Below are 21258 nucleotides of genomic sequence, written 5' to 3'. Positions count from 1 at the left end.
CAGTCTACGTCACTCCCCGCTCTACGCGCATGTCATATGCAGGAAGAGACGAGAGCGACAAGAGCCGCAATCATGTCTTGTTGTGCGGTTGGTTGCACAAACCGTTTTATTAAGACTGATTATCCCATTTATTCTACTTCTTGCTTGCCAAAAATAATAAAACAATTAAAATGCTTTAATTAATAATCATGCTTTCTCTTATTCGTAGTGCATGCTTATTAAATGTATACTCTGTTTGAGTTCATCTCCCTCTAAAAGTAGTCCCCTTTAATTACGATCCATCAAACATGTTTTTGACACCTCTAAGGGCATTATCCCGCTTATACCATGGTCACCTGCCGAAGAAAATAAATCAAGATCATTCATTTATATTTTCATGCGTTTTACAATCCAAATATAAAGTTTTTCACATAAATAGGACGGACCTTAGCAACGACTTGGCAATGGGAGGTATTTTAGTAAGGTGAGCTATGAGCCAGAGAGCTAACGTTGTGGATTGTACATATTTAGAATTCGAAATCCGTCCCAGCCTTTATACCACAGATACTATAGGGTCTATAGTATATAACCGCGTTATCTGATTACAGTTTGATGTAACAGTAATCTGACAACATCGCTAATAAACACCGCAACTGCAAATTAACCACACAGAGATAACCATGGCAACCAGTCAAACAAACACGCGCATCCGCCGTGTTGATAAACAAATAATCCCCCGATACGTTTATACCGTACAAGTCTTTAAATATCGATTCCTCCGGCCAGAGGTCCGAACATTTGCATTTCCCCATTATTGTCTTTCAAATGACTTTGAACTAACAGAAGCGAACTTGCGAAGTGGTTTGGCAGCAAGCCAGCCGGGTATATCCGGTTTGTTTCAGCGCGCGCACCGCGTGACATCATTGATATCACTCAGGTCCTACTGCAACATAAAAATAAATCCACGCAAGTTTTAGTAATTTTAGGAGATAGGCCTGCACGTAAATTACACAAATTGAAAAACTCATAGGCCTTGTTGGAAATTTAATACCTCGTCAGAGGACGTTTATTACTTTTTAATACTTTTTAATGGCCTTAATTTGGGCTAATTTAATTTACTACCTTTTAATACCTTTAACAACTCCGCGGAAACCCTGGAACAGAGTGACATACACACACACACACACACACACACACTTTTAAGGAGTTTTTCACCCGCTCCGTATCTAGCTTGTTCCACGCTTTAAGCACCCAGGCTACTAGTATGCGGCGAGCTGGGGCTCTCATGTTCCCCCCTGCGGTGTATTCCTTGTCCGCATCCCCTGCCATCCAGTTGTCATACGATTCATGCAGACTGGCTGTGAACGGCTGATTCCATGGATGTACTTTGCGTGTGCCGGGTTTTCCCGCCGATGTGGCGAAGCTGTATCTGCTATTGAGAGCTTAAATAAATGAACTATATAGGTTGATTATGAGCAATTATTGAAGTTTAACATTTTGTTCAGCAAATTTGACAACTGACAGATGCAATATTGTAGCCAGTGAAAACGCAAAATCCTGACTTGTACATTTATGGGCAGATTTAGAATCATTTGTTGCAAAATGTTGCAAATTTGATTCTCTATGCATAGCGCATCACGTCGATATTGCTGTTTAGTGCTGCTCTAGTTTGCACAGATTCAGGAGTCCCGCAGAGTGAATTCAACCCGGTCCACTTGACATCGGGTAGGCGCATGACAGTGTTTATTTGGCTACAGGCTTTCTAATGCCTCATTTTGGCTGCTGGTGCACGTGGTGCACTTTCCTATCCTTAACGTAAACATTAACCTACTCAGTAGGCCTGCCCCGACGTGAGTCAGACATGACGATTGGTCTTTCCTTTACTTCTCAAACTACGTTACAATTGCATGTTCATCAGCCGATTTTCAAATTTTCTCGGGGGAGAAACCCCCGAACCCCCGTTTTGAAAGGACTCTAACTTCTGGGCTACAGCCCCGAATGTTTTCAATTGCTAGCGACGCTCCTGGTGAAGAGGCCAGCATCTGGGTGAGAGGCGTCCTGCCTGATTCTCCTGGCTCTAGCCCTCCCCCTCTTGCTGTATGTATATTCCAGGGTGGGGAGGGTTAACCTAATGGTTCGCTCTGATGAGCGGTCTCGTGCGGTGCAGCTTCCATACCAGGCTGATATGCAGCCTGTGAGGATGCTCTCCACAGCTGCAGAGTAGAAGGTCCTCAGGATGGAGGGGAGACCTTGAACTTCCTCAGCCGCCGGATGGGGAAAGATGCGGATGGATTCCTCAGCATGAGGGGGAATGTAGACCGCCATGGGGATGATTGCTGTGAACTCACGGGGCAGGTAGTGTGGACGACACAAGATGGTCAGGTGTTCCTGGTGGGAGGAACAGCCAGTGGAGAGGACGCTGGTATTCCTTGGGTCACACCATTTCTTGTTTGTCATGAGACAAACTCCGCCGCCTTTGGATTTCCAGGAATCTTCTGTTCTATCCTTGCGAGCGATGTGGAAGTGCTCGGCTGGTGTGACCGAGTGGTCCGGTACAGAAGGACCACCAACCAGGATTCAGTAACATAAGATGTTGCAGTCTCTGATGTCCCAATGGAAAGCAATCCGTGCCCTGACATCATCCATCTTATTTAACAACGACTGAACATTCGCGAGCAGAATACTCGGCAACGGAGGATTATATGCCTTGCTTCTCAATCCGTTCCGGATTCCGCCTCGTGGAATTTTGCACCATCACACATACGAGGAGGTCAGAGGCGGGCGCTCAACACCCTAGCCAATCAGAGCACGTAGTACGTCATAGAGGCCACGCCTGCCCCGTGTCTAAGGAGAGAGCTACCCAGAACACATCAGACACTCTAGAGGCAGAACATCTATTAGAGGACCAACTAAGCGTATCTCCACGCGTGCATATACAATACCCCTCCTTTAGCTCCATAGATACCATACCGAACCTTTACCAAATAAAGTCAGTTAAAAGCCATCCTTATTCGATGAACTTTTCTAAAAGAAAACGACAGGTTTGTAAACCAATTTGTATGTTAATGTTACATTTATTGTAGTATATTGTGTATTGTATTGTAATACATGTTATCATTGCATCTAGATGTTTTGTATGAGAAGCAAAGACAGCATTTGTGGGTGCAGGGGTGTCAGTTGTGTGCTGCTTCACTTTACGTGCGCGCTCAATGAATCGTTTCTGCCTCACAGGCTTTATTGTTGCTCTCGCGCAGGGGCGCTGCCTGGCGGGGAAAAGTGGTACTGATTCTAAGGGCCCAGCCCAACGCAGCACGGCCCACGGCCCGCGGATGGCAATTAATAATATAATATATTATTGCCTTTTTTTTTTTTTTTGAAATGTCTTGAAATCTTTTTTTTTATCGACTGTTTTTTGTTTTGAAAAAACAGTCATGATGTTGGGGGGGGGGCCCAAAATTAGAATCTTTCATAGGGCCCAAAATTCCTGGCAGCGCCCCTGCTATCGCGATCAAATAACTGCTGACCGCAAGTGCAGTTAAAGTGTTTACAATAATGATTTGTGCGCACGGATGTGTTAGTTGTTCGCCCGTCATGTTTTCTTGCGCCTTTTGTCAGTGATGTGCCGTCATAAACGGTGCAGGCCTGTCTGGGCTCAGTGTTGCAACACAATAGACTCTTCGCTCTTAACACGTGCAAGAAAAAGTCCTGGTACCGTTATAGGGAGTGGAGAAGACTGAGGTTTCCGTCCAAAACATCCCAGACACAAACAGAAACACCAATAAAACCGGCCCCACATACACTCTCTCCCGTACTCCTTTAACCGTCAAACAACTAAGAAGTAAATGTATAAACATCATATTGCTGGGCGATCTCTATGGAGAATAAAGTTCTCTCCTCCTTTGTCTCTTCCCTCTCTCTCCTTTTTCCCGCTCACTCGTGACCTCTCACCCTTCCCCAGATGACCCCGAAGTCTCTATATCAACCCATCCTATTGGTTGAACCCAAATATCATCAATATAACCAAATGTACTGAACATGGTTACAAATGTTTTAAAATAGTGAGTTATCTCTTCAGCCTGGTTTAGCAATATGACAATGTTATTCTGGAACCAATTAATATTTGTGAATAAATGTTTTGTAATTTGAATAATGAATACTAAACATATTAAGCTTTTAAAATACATTTTGTTGACAATTGAGTAATATAACTGTTCTGTGATATGGATTGTAGTGCATCTGCATATTGATGAAAACTGACCTGAGGGTTTCCAGTGTACAGTGTGGACTCCCCAGTCCAGCAGAGAGCAGCTTCACTCCTGAATCCTGCAGATCATTGGTACTCAGGTCCAGCTCTCTCAGACTAGAGGAGTTGGAGCTGAGAACTGAGGCCAGAGCTTCACAGCATCTCTCTGACAGATGACAGCCATTGAGCCTTCACACAAAATAAACACAACCTGTTAGGAACTGTAATTAAATTATAGGAGAATTATAACCAGCTTTTTTAAATACATGAAATAATAAATAATTTGAATAACCTGGATCTTAAAATATCAAGAAAAAGATTTCACACAGATGTTAAATTATCAAAACAAAAAATATCATTATACTTCACTTAAACATAGTTTTATTAATAGGTTATTAAACTTTATTAAACAACTCTAAACCGCACTTTACTGTCTGACTACATGATAATCAGAATCTTATACAACATACACATTATACCATCATTAACAAACTAAGAATATAATGTGTACCTAAACTGTCATGCCAACAAAAATATAAATATGTTGAGTTATTCTTATGAAAACAATGTATTTATGACCTAACCTTTCTGGATGTAAATCTGTTAAATGTCTTCTGATATTGAACCTTTTGGTGTTATTGTTTGACCATTGGGTAAAACTGACCTGAGAGTTTCCAGTGTACAGTGTGGACTCTCCAGTCCAGCAGAGAGCAGCTTCACTCCTGAATCCTGCAGATCATTGGTACTCAGGTCCAGCTCTCTCAGACTAGAAGAGTTGGAGCTGAGAACTGAGGCCAGAGCTTCACAGCATCTCTCTGACAGATGACAGCCATTCAGCCTTCACACAAAATAAACACAACATGTTAGGAACTGTGATTAAAATAACATAAATCTTTAAGTTATTCCATAATGAAGGAATGTAATTAGTTTAACAAAAAATACTAAATAATTAGATGCATAAATGTTCATTATATATTCAATGTAAAATGTTAAATAGTTGTTTAGTTGAGATTGAAAATGTTTTTAAATGAAAACTACTTCTATGTTCTATTGTTCTGAATATTCTCTTACGTGCACTGTAATACATTAAACGTTAATAGGACACCTACAGAGATGTTTTGTATATTATTATATAACTTAACTTAACTTTATTCTGTTATGAGTAGAATAGTAAAACATGTTGTTGAACTTAGAGACCTTTTGCATATTATTTTAACCTTATATTTTAGTTTTATGTATATTGTGTTGTGTGTATTTTAATTCCTGTTACGAGTGAACCTACAGAGATGTTTTGGAGGCTTTGATCACTGGCAGCAGCCTCAGAAGACCCTGCTCTGAAGCAGAGTATTTCTTCAGGTCAAACACGTCCAGCTCCTCTTCTGATGTCAGTAGGATGAAGGCCAGAGCTGACAGTTGAGCAGGGGAGAGAGTTTTTTGGGGGACACTTCCTGTTGTCAGGTACTGTTCGATCTTCTTCACTAGAGAACGGTCGTTCAGCTCATTCAGACAGTGGAACAGATTGATGCTTCTCTCTGGAGATAGATCTCCTTTTATCTTCTCCTTGATGTAAGACACTGTTCCTGTATTGGTCAGTGAGCTAGTTCCTGTTTGTCCCAGCAGACCTTGTAGGACAATCTGATTGGTCTCCAGAGAGAGGCCCAGGAGGAAGCGGAGGAACAAGTCCAGGTGTCCGTTCTTACTCTGTAAGGCCTTGTCCACAGCACTCTGGTAGAGGAGGAGTTCATCTTCCCCAGAGGTGGGTTGTTCTTCTGAGAGGAGATTGACCCCAGTGTCGATGAGGGACAGAACGACATAAAGGGCAGCCAGAAACTCCTGGATGCTCAGATGGACAAAGCAGAACACCCTGGCCTGGTACAGCCCACACTCCTCTTTAAAGATCTGGGTGAACACTCCTGAGCACAGTGAGGCTGCTTTGATGTCGATGTCACACTCTGTCAGGTCTGCCTCGTAGAAGATCAGGTTTCCTTCCTCCAGCTGATTAAAAGCCAGTTTTCCCAGACTAAAAATGATATTCCTGCTCTCTGAACTCCAGTCTGGATCTGTTTCAGCTCTCCCATGATACTTCCTGTCCCCCTGTATGGACAGGACCCTCAGGAAGTGGATGTACATCTGAGTCACGGTCTTGGGCGTCTCTTTTATCTGTTTTTCTTTGAAGATGTTCTCCAGAACTGTAGCAGTGATCCAACAGAAGACTGGGATGTGACACATGATGTGGAGGCTTCGTGATTTCTTGATGTGGGAGATGATTTCGTTCGCCAGCATCTCCTCTTTGAATCTTTTTCTGAAGTACTCCTCTTTCTGTGGGTCGGTGAACCCTCTCACCTCTGTTACCATGTCAACACACTCAGCAGGGATCTGATTGGCCGCCGCAGGGCGTGTGGTTATCCAGATGCGAGCGGAGGGAAGCAGGTCGCCCCTGACGAGGTTTGTCAGCAACACGTCCACTGAGGTCGGCTTTGTGACATCAGTCCAGATCGGATTGTTCTGGAAGTTCAGAGGAGGTCGACACTCATCCAGACCATCCAAGATGAAGACAACGTTGAACCGGTCGTATCTGCAGATTCCTGCTTCTTTGGTCTCAATAAAGAGGTGATGAAGCAGTTCCACCAAGCTAAACTTTTGCCCTTTCAGTAAATTCAGCTCTCTGAAAGTGAGGAGAAATGTGAAGTGTATGTCACGGTTGGCTTTGCCCTCAGCCCAGTCCAGAGTGAACTTGCTTGTTAAGACGGTTTTACCAATGCCGGCCACTCCAGTTGTCATTATTGTCCTGATTTGTTGATCTTTTCCAGGTAAGGGTTTAAAGATGTCTTCACATTTGATTGGCGTTTCTTCCTTGGCCTGTTTCCTGGAAGCTGTTTCAATCAGTCTGACCTCATGTTCCTTGTTGACTTCTCCAATGCCTCTCTCTGTGATGAAGATCTCTGTGAAGAAGTCATTCAGATTGGTTTTCTCTCCTGCTTTAGGGAGTCCCTCAAACACATGCTGGAATTTCTTCTTCAAATGAGACTTGATTTTATGTTGGCACTCGACAGCAACAGATCCTAATTGAGAATGAACCGAAGACATCAGTTAGTGGATGATGACATCAGTGGAAGAATGTCAATATTTCCTGTAAAATGATCAACTTCATGATATTTATTGGCTTCATTACTTGTGGTTCAAGAAGCTGGTCGTGACAAGGACTGGACAATTTATTTATAATTTTGTTTTTTATTTCCACAGCAAAATGATTGGTCTAATTCTATAAGAATGAGTGCATTAAACTGTAATCAGAAAACGTGGTTACATGCTATAGACCAGGCATCTCCAAACGGCGGACCGCGGTCCGGGACCGGACCAAGTGACGGTCCTATCCGGACCCAGGACCAATTTAAAATAATGAGATTTTTTTGATTATGTTAATAAAGACATTTCTCCCTGAAATACAAATTGAACGGCAGAATAGTCCGTAGTACAGCATAAAAACAGCAAAAAGAGTCTTCACAGAGCGAAGATCATGCACTCACTGAACTCCCCCTCTCCCTCCGTCTGTAAAGTGCGTAATAGCGTCACTCAAAAAATAGCCAATCAAATCGTTTGTTTACCGGAAGAGAGATTTGGAATGAGAAAATGGCTTGCTCGAAAATTAGGAAAGTTGACCACGAAAACAGACATTTTAAACATGAATGGGATGACCAATACATGTTTATTCTCCCGCAAGGCAGTACTAAACGTTTGTTGTGTCTTTTATGTGTTTAAACCATGGCGCTGATAAAAAGCGGGAATATTAAGCGGCATTACGAATCCAAACACAGATCCTTCGAGGAAAAGTATTCCAAGAAGTCAGAAGTAAGAGCATGGAAAATATCTGAGCTGAGAGCTCAGTATGAGAGGTCTACACGAGTCTTCACACACTCATTTACAGGCCAGCAACGTGCAAATGAATGCTCACTTAAGATTGCATAGATTTTGGGGCAACATAAAAATACTTTCAGTGACCGACTGTTGTGAAGGAGTGCTTGAACGCCGCTGCCGAGACCTTACTTGTAAACAAAGGGATGAATTGTGTGAAAAGCAAATCCCAATGTCAGCTGCAACGACAACCAGAAATCTGAAATGTTATCAGATGACGCACTGTCACAGCTTGATGCGGATGTTCAGAGTGCCCCATCCTTAGCCATTGATGAGTCTTCAGATGTAACGGATAATGCCCAGCTTTTGGTTTATGTGAGATTTTTTCATCAAGACAAGAAAGAGATCTGTGAGGACCTGTTGGGTCTAACACCACTTGAGACACACACACGATGAGAAGATATTTATGAGGCCATTAAGGAGATGCTGTCAAAGAGGGGGATTGATCTAACAAAGGTTGTCTCAGTCACTACAGATGGGGTACCTGTTTTGCTTAATTGAAATGTAGGCCTAGTGTACCTGTTTTGCTTACTTGAAATGAAGGGCTAATGCTCTTTTTGTGTTTATTTGAAATGAAGGCCTAATGCTCTTTTTGTGTTTATTTGAAATGTAGGCCTGATGTACCTGTTTTGCTTACTTGAAATGTAGGCCTAATGCACTTTGTGTTTATTTGAAGTGTAGGCCTAGTGTTCCTGTTCTGCTTACTTGAAATGTAGGCCTTATGCACTTTTTATGTTTACTTGAAATGCAGGCCTAATGTACCTGTTTTGTTTACTTGAAATGATAAAATGTGTTACTTTGTCTTACTTGTTTTTCATGGTTAAAAGTCAGCTATTTGGAAATTGAAAATAAATACATCTGAAATTATAAGAAAATATGCCGTGTTGATTGTATTTGACAAAAGTAGCCTATTAGGACGTGGTAGGTTAGAGGTTCGGAGCTTTCTTGGAAGGAATTTTGAGTAACTGGACCTTGTTAAATTTTAATTGAAGGCCCCTGCTATAGACCCTATAGCGGGGGTCACTAACAGGCGGACCCCGGTCCGGGTCCGGACCCAGACGCCGTCCTATACGGAGCCGGACTTATAGTAAAAAAATAAGTATTTTAAATGTTGACGGGGCGCGACCGGCGCAGCGTTTCTAGACTTTACGGTACTGGTTTAGCGAATCAGGAAATCCACTGACCAATTGCATTCGAGTTAAGCCATCCCACGTGATGCTACTCAGCCAATCGAATCTGTGCATTCCCGGCGCAGGCTGCCCGTCTCACAGACAGTGAGCGATCATGCGAGATGAGAAGTGCGAGAATTACAGAGAAAAAAGTCAGATAAGAGTGAATAATACAGCGGGAGAAGGCAGATAAGACAGCGGGAGAAGAGTGAGAAAGACAGCGGGAGAAGAGTGAGAAAGACAGCGGGAGAAGAGTGAGAAAGACAGCGGGAGAAGAGTTAAAAAGACAGCGGGAGAAGAGTGAGAAAGACAGCGGGAGAAGAAAGAGAAAGACAGCGGGAGAAGAGTAGGAGTAAGTAATACAGCGGGAGAAGAGTAGGAGTAAGTAATACAGCGGGAGAAGAGTGAGAAAGACAGCGGGAGAAGAGTTAAAAAAGACAGCGGGAGAAGAGTGAGAAAGACAGCGGGAGAAGAGTTAAAAAGACAGCGGGAGAAGAGTGAGAAAGACAGCGGGAGAAGAGTGAGAAAGACAGCGGGAGAAGAGTTAAAAAGACAGCGGGAGAAGAGTGAGAAAGACAGCGGGAGAAGAGTGAGAAATACAGCGAGAGAAGAGTGAGAAAGACAGCAGGAGAAGAGTGAGAAAGACAGCGGGAGAAGAGTTAAAAAGACAGCGGGAGAAGAGTGAGAAATACAGCGGGAGAAGAGTGAGAAATACAGCAGGAGAAGAGTGAGAAAGGCAGCGGGAGAAGAGTGAGATAGACAGAGTGAGCCGAATCAGAAGAATAACTACACATGGCGCTCTCTAAGAAGAGAAAAGTGGACAGCGAAAACAGAGTTTTCAACCCAGAATGGACAGACTCATTCATGTTCATTCTTCCCACTGGAACCACAAAACCAGTCTGTCTCATATGCTCAGAGACAGTGGCACTCATAAAAAGTGGCAACGTGAAACGCCACTATGAGACAAAGCACAAAGTTTTTCACCAGACATACCCACTCAAGTCTGAACTGCGGTCACAAAAAATAAGCAGTCTCAGAGCCCAATATGAACAATCCACCCGGATCCTGACCCATTCATTCACTGCCCAACAACGTGCTAATGAATGTTCCCTCAGAGTCACTTGGATTTTGGGTCAACACAAAAAGCCATTTACTGATGGAGGGGTTGTCAAGGAGTGGACGAGTGCAGTAGCTGAAACCTTACTTGAGGGGAAACAAAAAGAAGAGTTTTGTGACAAAATAAAGCAAATACCCATGTCAGCATCATCAGCCACAAAGAAAAGTGAAATGTTAACCCAGGATGTGCTAGCCCAGCTGGATGAAGCCATTCATAAGGTACCATGTGTAGGCTTAGCTGTAGATGAGTCCACTGATGTGTCTGACAATGCTCAGCTGTTAATTTATGTACGGTTCTTCAACCAAGAAAAGAAAGAGTTCTGTGAAGATGTGTTAGGTGTAACTCCCCTTAAGACCAGTACAAGAGGAGAGGACATCTACCTGGCCATTAAGGAGATGTTAACAAAGCGAGGAATAGGGCCAAAACAAGTGGTTTCAATAACCACAGATGGAGCCCCTGCCATGATAGGGAGAGAGAAAGGAGCTGTGGCAAGAATGAAAGAGGACGAGCTCATCTCTTACCACTGTATAATACACCAATCTGTCCTGTGCTCCACCCTGTCAGATGAGCATCCTGAAGTGATGAACACAATGATGAAGATGATAAATTTTCTCAGGGCATCCTCTTCCTATCAGCATCGTATGCTCAGGGAATTCCTCAGAGAAGTTGATGCAAACGCTGATGATCTGTTGCTGCACAGCAACATGAGATGGCTTAGCAAAGGCAGGGTGTTAGAGCGCTTTTGGTCCATCAGAAGGGAAGTAGCAGCTTTCTTGGAAGAGCTCAGAAGTCAGAAGGCAACAGAGTTTTCTCTCTTTTTAAAAGATCAGAAAAGGATGGATAATGTGGCCTTTTTGGTTGATATCACTTCACACCTTAACAAACTTCATTTGAAGCTACAGGGCAAGGACAATACAATTTGTGAACTGATGACAGCTGTCCGCTCCTTTCAGAGGAAAATAGAGGTGTTCAAGGAAGACCTGCAGGGAGACTGTGCACACTTCCCAGCAGTGCAGGAACAGGTTCAGGGACAGAGAGATGTGTCTTCTTTTGGTGACTTTGTCGATAAGCTGATTGTAAACTTCTCCAAACGTTTTGACAGCTTCCATTTTGGACAGCAGCTCACCTTGTTCATTCAGAACCAGTTTCTAATAACAGATGTCAGTGGGTTCTCAAAGGAAGTCACACAGCACTTCAAATGGGCAAATGCTGGGCCTCTCCAGATGCAACTGATTGATCTCCAAGCAGATGTGGCGCTGAAAGAGCAGTTTGGAATAACTGACCCGCCACTTTCTGACTCCAAATGGTCTCTGAGACAGCTTTCCCAGGTCTGAGGAAAGTAGCCCTGTACACATTGACCATGCTTGGCTCCACATACAGCTGTGAGGCAGCTTTCTCTGCAATGAACATAATTAAAAGTAAATATCGATCCAGGCTCACCAATGAGCACCTGCACATGTGCATGAGAATGGCCCTGACATCATTCCAGCCTAGATTTAAACTCCTGGCAGGACAAGCTAGAGCTCAGTTCTCTCACTGAACAACAGAAAGTGGGGGGCGGGGGGTGCATAAAAGAGGGAAAGAAAGACAAGCTAAAACTGTTCAATTGTGTTGAGATATCTGTTTTTGAAATTGGTTGAGACTGTTAAAACGTTCAAAAAGAAAAAGGGGAAACTCAAGCTGCTGCTATACTTTATTTTATTTTTTTTAAATAAAGTATATATTTTTTATCTTTATTTTAAGATTATTATTATATTTATGTTCACCATTTTGATTTTAAATGCAGACCTTCTTTTACTTGAAGAGATTAGTTTCAGTTGAGTCAGTTGAACCTCCTTAAATAATACATATCTTCAGTATTATCTGTATAATTGTATAAAAGTGACAATAAATATTGTCGAAATGGATACTAGGATACTTCAATATATATCACACTGAATCATAACGCAAGTTAGACATAATGATCCGGACCTTTGCTTGAGGACATTTTCTCTAACTGGACCTATTTGAATTTTAGTTGAATACCCCTGATATAGACCCTATAATATCTGTGGTATAAAGGCTGGGACGAATTCCAAATTATAAATATGTACACTTTATGTTAAGTATGGACCGTCGCGATTCCCGTTGAAACAATGGTGCGTTTTTTTTTTTTTTACGATTTTCGTTTACTGATTTTTCCTAAACGGTTATGATTTACTAACCGGTTACACGTGCACACGTGTACCCGTGCACACCCCTACATAGGAATGTGAAAAATATTACAGTATGTCATTTAGTCTGAACAGAACAAATAAGAGTCTCATTCTGCTCTTTGAAATAATTATTCATTCTGTCTTCAAAATAAGAGTCTCTTACCGCCCCACAGTGTGTCGGCCAGTTCCTCCTGGTTCATCTCCATCAGGCAGAGCTTTGTGATGTCCACCACTCCCTCTATGGCGCACCTCCTCTGCTCCTCCTTCTTACCATCCACCACCTCCTCCTCCCTCTGACCCTCTGAGCATTGTGGGTAATCTGGGAAGAGACCCCTCCAGAGCTTCTTCAGCTCCTTGTCGAGGAAAGCGTGTGCGTTCTCCTCAGCCCTCTGGAACAGAACAAACATCAAGGAGAACTTTACTCTGAACTCACTGAGGACATCAGAAGCATCTGTCCTGGATTCACGTCCGCTGGTCTAAAGAGGGAAGCCTGGAGACTATGAGCTCCACAAGAGATGCTTTCTGATGTTAATGTAGAGCTGAAGTCAAATGTCTTGGTGGACATTTACACACCTTGATCAGCTCTGATTGATGCTGCTGTACAGACTGAGCACTAGTAACCTTTGACTTCTCCTTGGGTTGCCTGCGGACACACACACACACACACACACACACACACACACACACACACACACACACACACACACACACAATCTATTATAAATCCCCTGACTTGTAAACATCAGTATCAGTAGAGTCTGATAACAACCAACTTGTCTCTTTTATCGTCTGTTTGAAACTCCTACCTCTCCTCTCTGGAGGGGCGTCCATCTTTAAAGTTAACAGGTAGATCCATAGACCAGTCACTCTTCATGGAGACACAGCTGGGTCCAGGGGAGTCTGCTCTCTCCTGCGTCCTTCTGAAAAACAAACATCATCTGGAAGTTAGGATTTGTGGATATCGTTTCATCATCATTTATTGCAGGGCTACCCAACTACTATCATGACTTTCCATTTCAATAATCTTTCTATGATTTTTGAAATATAAATATAAAGGGGAGCTGAAAAATGAAGTTATTATGGCATTTAAGCACTAACATATTGACATAAAAACAGTACCCTTCATACTGTGCATAGAGTGTTGATTCACAATGCATTTAGCTAACATAGAAAATAGAGTTTCTACATTTCTAGCAAGACCTGTGTTATTCTTCATGGATTATTTGTTTCAATATATCACTTCACCTCCTAAGATCAATTCAAACTGATTCAATAAATGGGGCAGTTTGAAAGACATTGAACCTTTAAACATTAAACCTGTAAAGTCTGCTACAAGTCGTCTTAATATTAATTTTATTCATACGATTGCTGGGTCCAGGGGAGTCTGCCCTCTGCTGCTGCTCTGGCCTTCAACACACACACAGCTTTTACTCAGACTAATGATGGAGTCATGATGTATCACTGCTGAGCTCTGAGATGGACATCAGTCACACACAGAGAGATCCTCTTCTTACCTCTTAGCTTTGCTCCGGAAGTGATAGAAGTGAATGAGGCTACATTTACTTTATGAATTGTTTTGTGTGGCGATTTTGTTTTTTATCTAGGCCTACATGAAATTCTGCATCTATTGTGTGTTTTCATTTTTTTTTTCACATTTTTTCCTCGGATGGGCAACGTGAGTCGAGGAGGGCATATGGCCAGTTGCCCGGGCAACCTGAGCAACCCCCTGTGCACGACCCTGCTTGTCCATGATGTATACATAATGGTGAGCGAGGGTACCAGATTGACAGGTTTAACTTTGTTGGGAATACCTGAACCCTCGCTTCGACTGGGAATATTTGCATGTCTTCATCAATGGAAGAATTGGGAAAAATGGTTTGTGATATGGAGTGGTCTGCACAAGGGATACACCAACTCACAATTCGGTTTGTATCATGATTTTTGACCCACGGTTCGATACGTCCCACGATTATTTTAAATTTAAAAAGCCTTTTATTTAAACAACACTTATCTAACAATTAACTTAATGTTGCATTTTATAACAAATAATTTGGAACACTGAACAGATTTGAACAGAAAGAATACTATTAAAGTATAGCAGAATTAAAAAATAAATAACCAAAGATTGCAGTTGGAGGATGCTTGCAGGTAGGAAAAAACCCTCAACTAGTTTTGTGGTTTAGGCTTACGTATCTGAAAATATTAACGTCAAATAAATAATAGTACTTTGAATAGTTTGGTAGCACTAACACGCGTTCTCGCTAGAAGAAACGGTGCCTATGTATCCTGTCCTTGATAAGGCTTGTTTGCGCTCTGTTTTGATGGTCGACAGTAAGCACATTATCTAAAATCGTTTTCTGGAGCAATATGCATCTGTTTGCATTAACAGCGGCAATTACGACGGGTGTGCAGGCTGAATTTAGGGTCATTTGGGGGAATTCTCACTACTCCCATGATCCCATGGACCCCATGATGGAGACTCTCACACACACACACACACACACACACACACACACACACACACACACACACACACACACACACACACACAATCTATTATAAATCCCCTGACTTGTAAACATAGGCGTAATTTACGCGGGGGTTAGAGGGGTTATAACCCCCTCAATAATCAGATCCAGCTAATATAACCCCCTCAATATCATCACACATAATTCAGATGAACAAAAAAATTTAATATTCTGAATTAATACCTTGTTTGTTTTCTTTATTAATTTAATTTGTCAGCAAGATAGTATCATGTTTTGATAATCTATAATGTACCCCCCCCCCCCAGCCCACCGACTACTTGGTATTACCCGAACTATTTCGCAAGGTCGCTGGGGTGAATAGTAAGAGAAGACTAATGCTAACTATGAATGGATATGAAAAGGACACTGAAAGGCAGCCAGGGCCAGACAACAATTTTTAATTGTTGGTCGTCAAAGGAGCCAAAAGCCAAAAGGAGTAAAAATCCTGACGATAAGGAGGTAAATATCCGTATTGTTAAGTTAGGTGTTATCATCCACTCTATATTTTTTCACTACCTGGATAGTTTACGCCTCCATTTAAAGTGGAGAGGGACCTTCACTTTCCCCATAAACCCTCAAAATAAAGAGGTATCAGTGGAGAAACAAAATAATTTTCGATTGAGAGCATAATTTCACATTCAAACAGTATCGTTGGTGTGCTATGTGCAGTAAAACCAGACGATCTGAATAATTCCTGATTCATGCCAGATATTTATTTCCCGCTTTGTAAGAGCTAGCTAGCTAACTATGTGAACTTTATATGATTAGCATAGGCTACGTTGTAATGGCATCGATAGACGTCCTCAAACTAAGATTCTAGAACCCACTGCCTCAAACGTACTCGGTTACGGGTGGGTAAAATGCAATGTGAGTACAGAGACCAAATTGCTGTTTGCTCCCATACAGTCACACATACAGTTTTTTGGGGGAATGCATTAATTTACTTAGAGATGTCATCCATTGACAGCTAGCTCCTGTGGGCTAGTTCAGAGGTTACACCACTCCTTTTGAGCGTGCACTCCTGTACTGTACACACACATACACACACACACAACGGTTAATGACGGTGCATGTGAGTAGGCTTGCTCGTAGGAAACATTGAAACAGCATTATTGTTATTATTATTATTAATAATAATAATAATAATAATAATAATAATAATGGTATTATTATTATTATTATTTTATACAAAAATGTGTAGCAGTCTAAATGTGCTAGTAAGTGGGCAAAAGGAGTTTAAAATGCTTTACAACTTTTTGGTGAGGGAACACATATTCTCCAAAACTGATATCGATACCACCTCTCAACCCATTTAATATTTTTTTATATATCAGGAGAAGAGGGAAAGAGAGGGAAATGGCCAAGGAGGCGACAGAGGGTCAGGTGACCAGAAAGAGAGAGAAGAAGAAGACAGAGGAGGCAACAGAGCAATTGAAGGAGAGAGAGGAGGCGACAGAGGGACAGGTGACCAGAAAGAGAGAGAAGGCGACAGAGCAATTGAAGGAGAGCGAGGAGGCGACAGAGGGTCAGGTGACCAGAGAGAGAGAGAAGAAGGAGACAGAGGAGGTGACAGAGCAATTGAAAGAGAGCGAGGAGGCGACAGAGGGTCAGGTGACCAGAGAGAGAGAGAAGAAGGAGACAGAGGAGGTGACAGAGCAATTGAAGGAGAGCGAGGAGGAGACAGAGGGTCAGGTGACCAGAGAGAGAAGAAGAAGGAGACAGAGGAGGCGACAAAGGGTCAGATGGCCAAAGTGAGGGAGAGAGAGCACAGAGACAGGCAGCGCAGGAGGCACAGATGACCAGGTAAGAGACCTCAAACAAAATTGTGCATGCCATACACTGTCAGAACACTGAACTGCATACTACTCTGTAGTATTCCATAAGAGTTTAAGGACTGAAACCACTTGATTCTCTACTATAGCACTTGGGGGGTTGTCAAACTCTAGGCATTGTTATAATAATAATATGAATAATAATTAATTTAATTTGTAACATACTCTTAATTCTGAGGAATCCCAGAATCCCAGTTACGGGTTTTAAGTGTAAATAAAACTGTAGATGCCCTTTCAAAAAGTGCTGACTTATCTTGACATTGCTCATTGTGCCTAGTATTTAGTTTTGAATGAGAGATCTTGTGTAAAGTAAGTAATTTGGTTGCTGTGGTTTCCCCACAGAGGGTCACATGATGAGGGCAGCAGTCAGGCAAATGAGCATGTGAGAACACAAGGGAACATAATTTAGCTGTGAAGAGCATTATTGATCAATACATTCATTTAATAGGATTGTTATTTCAGAGAGTGACAAGTTTTCATGTCATATGTTACAGGATATTGAGCCCCAGGGATTTGATGTTTCAGACATCCTCACCTGCACAAAGCCTGCACAACCTGACCCTAAGCTTATAGTAGTGCAGAAGCGAGATAACTGTGTGTTGTCTTTTCAAGAGAAATGGTTCAAAACTTTTCCTTGGTTACATTACAGTGCCACTTTACAAGGAGTCATATGTTTTCACTGTGCCAAGGTTTTTTTGAATCAGCCAACATATGCAAGCAAGTGTGACCCTGCCTTTGTGAGTGTTGGCTTTAGAAATTGGAAAAAAGCTATCCAGAAGTTCTCACAACATGCAAAAAGTCAGTTGCATATCCATGCCGTGAACATCTATGCACAAAAAGGTAACACTATAGCTTCACAGCTTTCTTCAGCTGTTGCCAGACAACAGGAGGAAGCAAGGTATGGATTGATGAAGATTGTAGGCTCAATCAAATACTTAGCTAGGCAAGGTTTACCGCTACGAGGTCATGTGGAAGAGAAGGGTAATCTATCCCAACATCTGAAAGAAAAGGCAGAGGATGACCCTGCTTTTCAGAAGTGGTTAGAGACACGCAAGCAGGATTACACAAGTCCTCTCATTCAAAACGAGGTACTAGGCATAATGAGCAAAGACATTATAAGAGGAATAGCTGACACTATTAGATGCCTCCCAGTCACACAGTTTGCCTTGATTGTTGATGGGACACAAGACATATCAGGTCAAGAACAAGAATCTGTATGTCTTCGTTATGTGGATCATGACTTAAATCCTCATGAGGAATTCATTGGGATGTATTCAGTGCATGAGACCACAGGAGAATCTCTTGCAAATGTAGTATTAGATGTTATCTGCAGACTAAATTTGCCATTGTCAGCTCTGCGTGGGCAGACATATGATGGCGCAGCAAATATGTCTGGCAAATATTCTGGAACACAGGCTCACATTAGGAAGAAACAACCACTTGCTTTGTATGTGCACTGTGGAGCACACTGTGTTAATTTGATAGCACAGAAGGCATGCACAGCTTCTATAGTTGTGCGAGATGCCCTTGACTGGGTTCATCAATTAGGAGTTTTGTGTGGACAGTCTGGCAAATTCAAACATATGTTTCATACGATAGCGATATCTGACCACGGAACCTCAAGTGCCCTGAAACCACTTTGTGCTACTAGGTGGACCGTCAGACACGGTGCCATCCATTCTGTTTTAACACAGTATGACTCAATCCTCACTGCCTTAGAGGAAATGGCAGGGACTAACTCTCCCACTGCAACCACTGCAAATGGTCTATTTCAGCAGTTTATGAGAGGCAGCACTGTAGTTGGTCTTGTGATGGCACAAGCAGTTATTGGAGAGCTAGAGTGTCTCAACAGGTCTCTTCAGAGAAGGACAGAGACTGTTTCTGGTATGCGGGCTGCTGTTTGTAAGGTTCAGTCTACTCTCAATGGCAAGAGGAGTGATGAGGCCTTCCAACACCTTTTTGAGAGGGCATCTACAGTTGTGAATTCTGTAGACTTAGAACCCATAACAATGCCATGATTGATGAGTGCTATGGAGAATCAAGTGGATTCAGTCCTAAAACTCCTATAGAATATTACAGAGTTGAGTTTTATAAGGTACTTGACACCATTCACACACAGTTCACTGAACATTTCCAGCAGGGTGGTCTTCTTACCCTCCAAAAGCTGGAGAACACCTTGCTTTCTGGAAATATTGATCCGGTGGTTCATGACTACCCAGAAATTAATGCCCAGCTGCTGGAAATCCAGCTACCGATGTTCAAACACAATTACATGTACCGTTCCTGTGGAGAGGCTACACACATTATCAGAGAGTTGCCAGCAGAGGTGCGAGGATTATTTACCGAAGTCGAAACTCTGATGAGATTACTCCTTGTGGTACCAGTCTCGTCCTCTGAGGCAGAGAGGAGCTTTAGTGCTCTTCGACGATTAAAAACTTGGTTACGCACAAGTATGTCACAGCAGAGGCTGAACCATGTTGCAGTGTGCAACATCCATCAGGACAAATTGGACCTCTTAACTAAGAAGTCAATTTGTGCACAGTTCATTTCTTTTACACCAAGACGCAAACAGGTGTTTGGTGCTTTTATGTGAAATGCTTTTATACTTCTTTTGTATTTACCTGCTTTTGTTTAGATGTTGATAGTTTGAGCTGGTGATGCCCGACAATATGTTTATTGAATTGTGCATTTGTATTGAATTGTGTGAATTTGCTGGATGTAGGTGTCAATAATACAGTGATGCAATTGATTAATCTTTAAGTTCTTGCGTGTTTTTTTCATAAGATAGACACACACAAAATCAATTAAGTGGAAGCTGCCACTGCTGACTAATGCTTAAACACTGAATTTTACTACTGTGTCATTATGGCATAAATAGTCAAAAAGAAGCCAAAATCAGTAAAGGTATCGCAATGTATTTCTAATACAGGAACGGCAAATTGGCATGTTACCTTTTACACAAGAAGATGATTGATTAAATAAATATGCCGCGAGTTTAACCCCCCCAAAGGTAGACCCAAAGTTACGCCCTTGCTTGTAAACATCAGTATCAGTAGAGTCTGATAACAACCAACTTGTCTCTTTTATCGTCTGTTTGAAACTCCTACCTCTCCTCTCTGGAGGGGCGTCCATCTTTAAAGTTAACAGGTAGATCCATAGACCAGTCACTCTTCATGGAGACACAGCTGGGTCCAGCGGAGTCTGCTCTCTCCTGCCTCCTTCTGAAAAACAAACATCATCTGGAAGTTAGGATTTGTGGATATCGTTTCATCATCATTTATTGCAGGGCTACCCAACTATTATCTCATGACATTCCATTTCAATAATCTTTCTATGATTTTTGAAATATAAATATAAAGGGGAGCTGAAAAATGAAGTTATTATGGCATTTAAGCACCAACATATTGACATAAAAACAGTACCCTTCATACTGTGCATAGAGTGTTGATTCACAATGCATTTAGCTAACATAGAAAATAGAGTTTCTACATTTCAACCCAGACCTGTGTTATTCTTCATGGATTATTTGTTTCAATATATCACTTCAGCTCCTAAGATCAATTCAAACTGATTCAATAAATGGGGCAGTTTGAAAGACATTGAACCTTTAAACATTAAACCTGTAAAGTCTGCTACAAGTCGTCTTAATATTAATTTTATTCATACGATTGCTGGGTCCAGGGGAGTCTGCCCTCTGCTGCTGCTCTGGCCTTCAACACACACACAGCTTTTACTCAGACTAATGATGTAGTCATGATGTATCACTGCTGAGCTCGGAGATGGACATCAGTCACAGACAGAAAGATCCTCTTCTTACCTCTTAGCTTTGCTCCGGGGGCCAAGTTCCCCAGACAGAGTGGTCTTAGAGGTAGGACCCCTCTCCTCTCTCTCCTCATCCATAGTAGACTGGAGACCTGGACACAAACACAACTCATCCATCACTTCATTTGCCTTCTGAACTTTAGCTGTTTATTGAGAGAGATTATTGTGACTGCGTCACATTAAAACATTATGGACGTCATAGACCGTCAATATGAACCCCACAACATAACCACACTGCCCTCACTACAGTGCAGATGTGTACAGCAGATGAGAACTGAGAGATGAGAATTAAACACCTTGGAGACCGCAACTGTGCTTAAACTACAACACAAAAAAGATATACAAAAGACTTAAAACATGCATTGTGGTAAAATTAAAAAAGTAAAGAATGTTTGAATAATTTCTCTACTGGAACAAAGTCTGAATTCTGTCACTTTACTGAACCACAGATCCCATATAAA

General features: G+C 42.0%; 2 protein-coding genes across 5 annotated transcripts in view; both read right to left on the bottom strand.

Moving 5' to 3' along the window:
• LOC307074772 (NACHT, LRR and PYD domains-containing protein 3-like) overlaps nucleotides 1–13529 on the bottom strand; it is a 408596-nt gene extending 395067 nt beyond the window's left edge. For both annotated transcript variants that reach the window (XM_079735098.1, XM_079735097.1), the window contains exon 1: nucleotides 13416–13529. The gene's annotated coding sequence lies outside the window, so the exon portion shown is untranslated. The remainder of the gene's footprint in view (nucleotides 1–13415) is intronic.
• Nucleotides 1–21258, bottom strand: part of LOC307074774 (NACHT, LRR and PYD domains-containing protein 3-like) — a 78905-nt gene that overhangs the window by 56388 nt on the left and 1259 nt on the right. For 2 of the 3 annotated variants that reach the window (XM_079735109.1, XM_079735111.1), the window contains exons 2-9: nucleotides 20793–20889; nucleotides 20083–20196; nucleotides 13422–13535; nucleotides 13189–13258; nucleotides 12779–13004; nucleotides 5505–7284; nucleotides 4887–5060; nucleotides 4238–4411 (exon numbers count right to left, since the gene is read on the bottom strand). In XM_079735109.1, coding sequence (XP_079591235.1) covers nucleotides 4238–4411; nucleotides 4887–5060; nucleotides 5505–7284; nucleotides 12779–13004; nucleotides 13189–13258; nucleotides 13422–13535; nucleotides 20083–20196; nucleotides 20793–20875 — 2735 coding nt within the window. In that variant the 5' untranslated portion in view covers nucleotides 20876–20889. The remainder of the gene's footprint in view (nucleotides 1–4237; nucleotides 4412–4886; nucleotides 5061–5504; nucleotides 7285–12778; nucleotides 13005–13188; nucleotides 13259–13421; nucleotides 13536–20082; nucleotides 20197–20792; nucleotides 20890–21258) is intronic. The other variant, XM_079735110.1, reaches the window with a different exon arrangement.

The sequence above is a fragment of the Pollachius pollachius genome (assembly GCF_949987615.1).
Source record: "Pollachius pollachius genome assembly, chromosome: 4".
In the NCBI taxonomy this organism is placed as follows: Eukaryota; Metazoa; Chordata; class Actinopteri; order Gadiformes; family Gadidae; genus Pollachius; species Pollachius pollachius.
The sequence above is the reverse complement of the archived record's forward strand: the minus strand, read 5'-3'. Positions and strand labels throughout refer to the sequence as shown.